We start from the raw sequence: 8,476 nt of genomic DNA on the forward strand, positions 1-8,476 counted from the left end.
AGTCAGCAAAACAAAACAAAACCCAAAAGAAAGAAAACAGGGCCTCAGTATTATTACCACAAAGAACTGGACCTGCCAACAACCTGAATGATCTTGAAAGGAGATTCTTCCCAGAAATCATGATGAGAGGCCTGCCTCTCTGAAAGCTTGACTCGGGGCTGCAAAAATCCAAGCACAGAATCTTGCAAAGCCTTCCCAGCCTTCATACCTACAGAAATATAGATAATAACTACTGAGATAAAAAACATGTGCTGTTGTAAACCAGTAAATTTGTGGTAATTTGTTACAGCAGTCATAGAAAACTACTATAACTTCCTGAAAAACTACAGGGTCTGTTAACATTCAATCTGTGTTGATGGTTGCTACACAGTGATTTCCCATCCTTTCTCATCTACCCTGTAGGAGGGAGGCTTTGGTTTTTGACCACACAGTTAAGCTCACTCATCAGTGTGTGGATTTAGTGGCCAGTCTCAAACAATTCATCAGCTTTAATTCTCCTTTATTTATAATTTTATCTTCTTCCTACTACCTCCTCTCTAACTTCATGAATATATATTTTCTCCAGGATATTATAGCCACTATATTCTGTGTGTCAGATTAGAGTCTACCTATCAGCAGATTTGGTTAAAACAAAACAAAACAAAACAGACTTCTGTGAATGTGGTGGAGGTATCCAGGGTGGGGGGTGGAAGTGAGGAGGTGTCTAAACCTGTCAGAATTACACAGAAGGGCAATTGCTGTCAGAGGGGGGCCAGGGGGAGGGATGAGAGCTGCTGAGAGTTGCAATGCTCTAAGTCAGGGGAGGGCGGGGGATAGTGGCTCTGTGTGCCACCAGGAGCAGGGGCAGCCTCCAGAGCAGGACACACAGGAGAGCTGGCCAACGGGCCAGGTCCCAGTTTGGTCATGAGGGCTACTGGGAAGGTCCCAGGGGAGGGAGCTATCATGCAGGGAAGTGCCAGGACTGCACACAAGTGCTGGGACCAGGGCAGCGCCAGCTCTCAAGGGACCCTGGGGCGAGGGGCGGGAGGATCCTAGGAAAATGAACCCCATGGACAATCCCCAACTTGTCCTTGATTTTCATTTGCACCTTCCTTCTTTAGGCCTGCTTTTAGTACTTCAGCCACAGGGTCCTTCTTTCATTGCCTGAGAGCCATCATGGAATAGTGAGAAGAGAAAGGAATTAAGAGACATGAGGTTGACGTCATGCTGGGAGGAGTGAAACAGTGTGGGCTCCAGAGGAATTCAGGCCAGGAATTCTCAGGCCTGTCTTTTCTGAAACATGTGAAGTCATGAAAATTTCAGAGATATGTGTGCCTCAGGTTTCTCATCTGCAAAATAGGCTTGATGTAGTCAGCTTGCTCTCTGGCTCAATGAAACCTTGTGAAGTCAAACTGTTGGAATGTTAAGTAATTTATGTAAGGTACCTGGTACAGTGAATGGCTTTTTTGGATCTTTGATAATTAGCAGTTATTACTGTTAAAATTCTGACATCAAATACTACCAAGTTCCTATCTTAGAATTTTAAAATATAGTTTTATCCTGGAGATGTCAGGAATATCCATAGCAATACATAGCTCTAGTACATAGCACACCAAATCAGCCAAAATACTTATTACCAAGTAAAAGTAAGTTACCTGCTAAGGAACATTTTGAGGATTTTTATTGTGAGTTGGGATAATCTTCCCCAGCTGGATGCATAGAACATTCATAGAAAATGTGTCAAGGACTGCCTGGTTCACTCCCATTAAAACATCTATCTCTTGCTTTGAGTTTGCCAGTTTACACTCAAGATAACCTAATAACCCTATTAACAGAGTGAGCTCTCTTTGGCAGTGCAAGTCAAAGATTGCCAGCCAAGTGGCTTCTGAGCATCACAGGTTAAGGCATTATTAACTACTCTTATTTCTCAGAGACTCCCTGGAGACAATGTACATAAAATACCTAGTTTGTGCACTGTGTTCACCTGTACTAAGACAAGAGCACAGGGCACCTTTCATTTCTGCCCCATTTCTGGTTAATTCATGGTCTTAAAAAGTAATTGTTAGAAATAGCTTTCCATTCCAGACTTTATTTTTTTTAAGATTTTATTTATTTGAGAGAGTGAGGGAGAGAGACCGAGCAAGAGCAGAGGGTAGAGGAGCAAAGGAAGAGGGAGAAGCAGGCTCCCCGCTGAGCAGGGAACCCGATGTGGGGACTGATCCCAGGATCCTGGGATCATGACTTGAGCCACGAAGGCAGACACTTAACTGACTGAGCCAGCCAGGTTGCCCCCATTCCAGGCTTTAGCCTCTTAACTCTGGACACAGCTTCTGAGGGTCTGGTCCCTGCACACAACTCCCACAGCCTCATCTGATCCACCACCCAGCTTCAGGTAAAACTGACTCACACCAAACGACTTGCAGTTTCCCGAGGCCTCAGACTCACTGGCCTCAGGGCACTTATACTTGACTTCTCACATCTGGATCCTCCCAAGTCCTCTCCTTCTTTTGACTTGTTCTTAGGTCTTAGGGTGTATCCCATCCTCTTTCCTACTTGACAGCTGTTTCTACACTCTAAAATTCTATGGGCACAGTGGGTGGGTCTTGTTTATCCTGACACTACCAGTACTAGCAGGAAGCCTCCCAAAGAGCAGATGCTGAAGGAATGTCTGCGAAATAAATGAGACAGTGTGCAAGAGGTCTAATTTATTATGCTATAATTAATTCTACATTCTTAAATAATATATATGTATATGTATACAGGCAATATCATTTAGTTTTAAACTAAAAGTGAAAAAAATGCAATATTTAGCCATCTTTTACTTTTTTCTCTATTTCTTGACTCCAAGTATTTTACTGCTGAACTCTTTCACATTTCCAAGGAAATACCTAATCCACTGACATGTTATCATGTTCTAAATCAGTAAATAAGATTAGGAATTTCCCAATTTGGATTACAAAATAGCCATCTCTTACTCTTAAATCTCATAGACAATACAAATTTGAAAATGTCATTCATAAACTTGGATTTTTGAAGCTAATAAACCTATCAAAAGGAAAAACAATTAAAAATTAACATATGGAAGAACATAAACGTGTTATACATTGTTGTCTCTACTCCACCCTGACCTTCCACTAGTGAGATCATGGACTTTTTAAACTAATAAACCTTCTATCAAAAGGGTTTTTCATTTTGAAAAATTTCAAATTTTGAAAATGAAAAATTTATCTAGGTTAACACATAGAATAGGAACATAAACATGTTATACACTCTGTTGTCTCTACCCCACACTGACCTTCCACTAATGAGAATATGGATTTTTTTTTTAACAACAAAATGAAGAATCTGCCTCAGACTTTACTAGGGGTGGGAGGAGCTGCTAGCCATGGCCCTGGAGCGTGCACTGGCCTTGGCAGCAATAAGAGCCCTGGCTGTAGCTCTGGCTTGGGCACGCTCTTCCTCATCCCTCAAAGCCTCTTCATAATAGAATGGGAAGGCAGTGGGGACGGTATCATGTATCTTGGCCAGAAACTCAAGAACTCTCATCTTGCTGGTCTCAGCAAGGGCTCTGGGACCCCACAGGAACTCATAGCGTGGAGGATCACTGTTGACCACCTGCCTGTACTCCAGGTAATTTTCTTTCACCAAATCTCTGGTGATGAGCTTCCTGGGCTCTCCATAGATGAAGTGCTTCCTTCCAGGGTATAACCCCATCATATTCAGCACTTCCCAGATTTGCTCCTCAGTGGCACAGTTGCCCTTTGTGAAGATCACTCCCAGAACAGTCATCAGCAGACCAGTCTCAGGCACATTACTATCCCTACTCAGCTTCCCGTCATAGCTTGGTTCCAGTTTGTTGACTAGCACATAGATGTGCCTATTGGGATCCACTTCCTTTATGTCGAGGCCAAAGACCAGCTCCAAGTGCTCAGAGGCTTTCCTGAAGATCACGTGGAAGTAATTCCTGTAGATCTGAATTACATTTCTCAGCATACCTGCCTTGGTAATGGGCTCTTTTGTTTGATATTTGTACAGCAAGTAGTACACCAATATAAATACCTTCTCCCCTAGAGGGCTTCTACTGAAGGGCTCAGTGGCTGTTGGGTTCTGGGAGGATCTTGGCATTTCCTGTACTTCATTGGTGCCTTCATTTGATCTCATGTATGACATGGCTGCCGTACTGGTGGTGAATGTGGCTGTCTGAGGACCCTGGGGATTGCAAATGATTCAGTAGGTGAGCTCTAAGGGAATGTCCTCAAAATGAGGGGAGAAAGAGGAGTGCAATTGAGCAGTGGTTTGAACACTTACCAGATCCTGTGACCTTTCTCGGGCCTGGCGATGTTTCTCACGGGCCCGGAGCTTACTCTTCTGACCCCGAGGCATGATAACTCTGTTCAGGTGCAGCAGAGATGTGGACAGGTGAACCAGTGACCTGGAGGAAAGAGGATAAGATGGTGTGTTCCCGTTCATAAGGGGATGCCTCCTTGGCTTTATTGATGGCTATCTCTGTAGGTTTTCTTGTGTGCACTGCTCAAGGAATCCACAATGTTCATGTTCTCTTCTCAGCCTGTTTCCTGAGAACCTTGTGAAAGTAACTAGAGTTCACCTTAAACTGCTACCTGCCAGATCTGCCTGGGGCTTTCTGGGGTGACATCAAGGCCTAGAATATCCAGGCTTTATGGTGGCCCCTCTGGGGTGAGTGTGTTTCTCTCACTTCACTTTCAGGGCTATCATCTTGGCTTCTGGTAGCTTCTGTGATCCCTTTACTGTTTTCATACTGACCTCATTTCAATATTTCATCTCCCTTTGATTCCAGAGGAGAAATTGAGGGAGACTTCAACTGACCATATCTTCCCAAGAATGACAATAAGGGAAGAGCTCAGAAGGACTCTCCCCATACTGGGGTAATTAGGTCCTTACTCCTCACTCAGGGTCCTCACCTTGTCTTCTGGTAGGGCTCGGTACTCTTCCCTCTCCTGGTTTGAGACTTATCTTTTTAAGACAAGGCCCTTATATTTTAAAAAATTACTGAGGAGGTCATTAGGGAGCCCTTAACTGATATATCTGTCTGATACCCTGAGGGCTTACAGCATGGTTAGTACTCTGTGCAGGCCTGCTTTGATATAAGTCAATGGTTTTCTCAGAACTTAGTCAAGGTCTTTCTCATTACTCTTGTTAGAACCTGTAACTCCTCCTTCTGCTGCTCTGAGGCTGGTGCTCCAGTCCAATGCCCTCACCTCTCTAAGTTCTCACAAGGAGAATTCAATGGATGCTTCATCTGGCAATTTCTGCCCAGGACCTGTCAGAAATCTGTGGGACCCCTTACCTTTTGTGGTAAGGGGTCCTCTCAAACTTCACTCATGGTTTTTACACGACCTCCTGGCAGGACCTAGAAGTAGTTCTTCTGATAATCTAAAGCAGCTCCTCTCACATGAAGCCATTCACTTTTTTGAAATGCCAGATTTTGGAATTCAGGATGTTTTGCATCCAACCACTTTCACCTTGGCCCTCCCTGGGCTGAGAGCAGTGTCAGCACTCTGCGAAAACCCATCTTTTGGGGGTGGGAGGTTACTCGGACCTCACTCACAGGGTCCTCACCTTTACTTATGTTAGGACCTCGGACTTTTCTACCCATTGACCTGAGGCCAGAAACCTTGGCCCAGTGCCATCTCCTTTTAGAATCTACAAAGGAAGAATTTAAAAGTTACTATATCAGGTGTTCCTTACCCCAGGCCCACTGTTGCTGATGGCAGGCCCCGATTCTGTGCAGCCCACTCTCACTGGATACTAGGTATCCTCATAACTCACAAAGGTCCTTATCTTACCTCCTGACAGAGTCTGGGTCTTCTCCCTGTAACTTACACTGTCCCCTAAGTACCAATTCTTTCACTTCCCTGAGATACCAGAGGCAGAATTCTGGGTGTATTATATCCAGCAACTCCCATCAGGGGTCTCCCAGGCCTCACAGCAGGGGCCCGGGTTTTGATCAGCCTTTCTCAGCTTGCGGATGGTTCCCTCAGACCTTAGGGTCCTCATCTTAACTGCTGGAAGGGCCGATGCCAACTCTTGGTCTGATACCATCTACTCTCTGTCCCCAAAAGGGGAATTCAAAGGGCACTACATCAGGTAATCCTTGTCCGGGGCCTACCAGGATTCTGGCAGCCCCCCTTTCTTCTGGTGTGTGTGTGCCCGCACCAGGGCATGCACGTTCCCAGGGCATGGTGTGAGGGATGGGGGGGTGTACCCTCAAGTCTCATTCAGGGTCTTTACCCTAATTCCAGACAGGGCCTGTAACTCTTCCCGAGCGTTCTGCTCACCTGACGCCACCTGCCGGAACAATACTTCCACTTCTCTGAGAAGTTAGAGACGGAAGTTGGGGGATCTACTTCCGGTCATTCCCATATGGCGCTGAGGGCAGGGGTGTGGCTTTTGGAGGCGAGAGGTGGAGTCTATTTTGTGGGGGTGGAGGACCTGGCAAAACTCACATAGAGGTCTTTCATTGACTCCTGAGATGTCTGGGACTCGAACATCCACTGATTTGAGTCAGCCAGCCTTAAGCCAAGACTTTGTCCCCAGGCATCCCACCCTCCAACCCTCCATTCCTGGTTGCCAGAGGGTGAAGTGAGGGAGTGCCTGGACCTAAGAGTCAGTCATGGCCTTAGAAGTGCTGATAGGAGGGACAGGTCTGTGTAGGTCCATTCTGTTATGGGTGGAGTGGTTCCCAAAGAACTCCCTCAGAGTCTTCACTTTTAGTTCTTAGGGTCTGGGACCCTTCCCTCTATTGGCCTGAGGATGATGATATAAAATTTTCTGTAGATTGTGTGATAATTTTGGGATGGTTAGTCCAGAATCCTGTTGTTAATCTTTTTTATTAAATATTTTTAAAATTTCAGTTCAATTGAATTGGGGTTATAGCGATAGTGGAGTTTTGGACTTCACATATACCCATCATTCCCAGCTTAACAAGGAAGTGTACCATCTCCATGAGTAGCTTTTTGTACACCCTGTAAACGTTTGCATTGTGTGCCCACCCCCAACTCCAGTCAGTATCTGGTAGCAACATAGACCACCAAACACAGCCAGAGTACATCTGCCCTCTGGTGTGCAAAGAAGTCAGGAACCATGGGAGGTAATCAGAGCTGAGGATAACACCTGGGTTGTTTTTCAAGGCATGTCTACAGTCAGTCCTTTATTCCCAGGGCCACTGGGGTAATTAGTCTCAACGAATTCCCCCTCTAGTTTTCCCTCCTTGCAGCTGCACACCCCCTTCCAGCACTCATTGGTAATACTTGCCCTATTTTAAACATTCTGATTCACCAACCAAACCCACCTGCTTGCATAGCTTCAATCTCAGTGGTGGGAGGGCCACATACATAGGGGAACAAATAGCCTTCATCAGGCATCAAGATCACTCATAACTTTGGTCACTGGCAAGGATGCATGGAACCATTAGAGTAGTGAAGAGCTATAGCTCTTTCAGATTCCATCAGTAACATTACTTGGTGGGTGACACAGGGGAGCCAACTCTACTCTGTCTGACAGTGGTCAGGGGGCATTTTTGGCGGAGGTGGGGGGGTTGGGGATGGGTATCGGGCATGCTTCTGGTCCTTTTATCCAGCACATCTACCGTGTTAGGGTTAGATTCAGATCCCTGACTGCCAGCTGCCCTGGGTTCTCTGGTCTTGTTTTAGTATGTGATCTCTCTCATGGATTCTGGAAATTGCTCTACTTCCTCCACCCCTGGTCCTCCTGAAGTTTCTCACTCACTGACGCTTTCCTGTCCAGGCCCATTTCCTGGCACCTGGTCATTCTGATAAATCCTAGCTTCTCAAAGTAAAGGGGAAAGTCTTATGGACATAGAATTTTAAACCATGCACCCAAAGGAATCCTAGTACTTAAGATATCACTGCAGAAATCTTGCTTTATATGGGTAAATGATGAAATTAATTTTCTGCTTAATCTGAATAGAAATACAAGTTAAATAGAAAAGAAATAGAAAAGAAATACAAGTTAAACTAGCAGAGAGATAATATATTTTCGATCAAAAGTTTGCCCAAAATTTAAAATGATTAAATAAAATGCCATTGAGAGCTTAATTTATTCACATATATAAATATATGAAAAGATAATTTGGTATAACATTATTAGAATAGAATATCATCAATATTCATAAAAATTCACTGTCATCAGATTCTTTCCACTTTAATTGCATTTTTCTACATCTTTCCATAAAAAAACATCCACATTTGCCCAAAAAATGATGTTCAGTAATGTTGATATCAGTTCCCTTAATCATAGCAAGATGTGAGAAACAACTTGTGTGTCCATCAAGAGGAGAATGTTTAAAATAATTATGGCACATATGCACTTTAGAATTCTAGAATTAAAACAGTGAGGTGGATCTATCTGTGCTCTCTTGGAAAAATCCTGCATTTATTTTATTCAGGGACAAGGGAGAGAGGCAAAATGATATGTATAGTGTTACACATGTATTTTT

General features: G+C 44.3%; 1 protein-coding gene across 1 annotated transcript; it reads right to left on the reverse strand.

Moving 5' to 3' along the window:
• Window positions 1-3,339: 3,339 nt before the first annotated feature.
• LOC114197603 (melanoma-associated antigen B10-like) lies at window positions 3,340-4,380 on the reverse strand. The gene is given in 1 exon segment (XM_028088669.2): window positions 3,340-4,380. A coding segment is annotated over 1 exon segment (1,023 nt). The 5' UTR covers window positions 4,363-4,380.
• Window positions 4,381-8,476: the final 4,096 nt, after the last annotated feature.

The sequence above is a fragment of the Eumetopias jubatus genome, unplaced genomic scaffold (genome assembly GCF_037043125.1).
Source record: "Eumetopias jubatus isolate StellerSeaLion01/CBP00866 unplaced genomic scaffold, mEumJub1_p1.0 scaffold_11, whole genome shotgun sequence".
Taxonomy (NCBI): domain Eukaryota; kingdom Metazoa; phylum Chordata; class Mammalia; order Carnivora; family Otariidae; genus Eumetopias; species Eumetopias jubatus.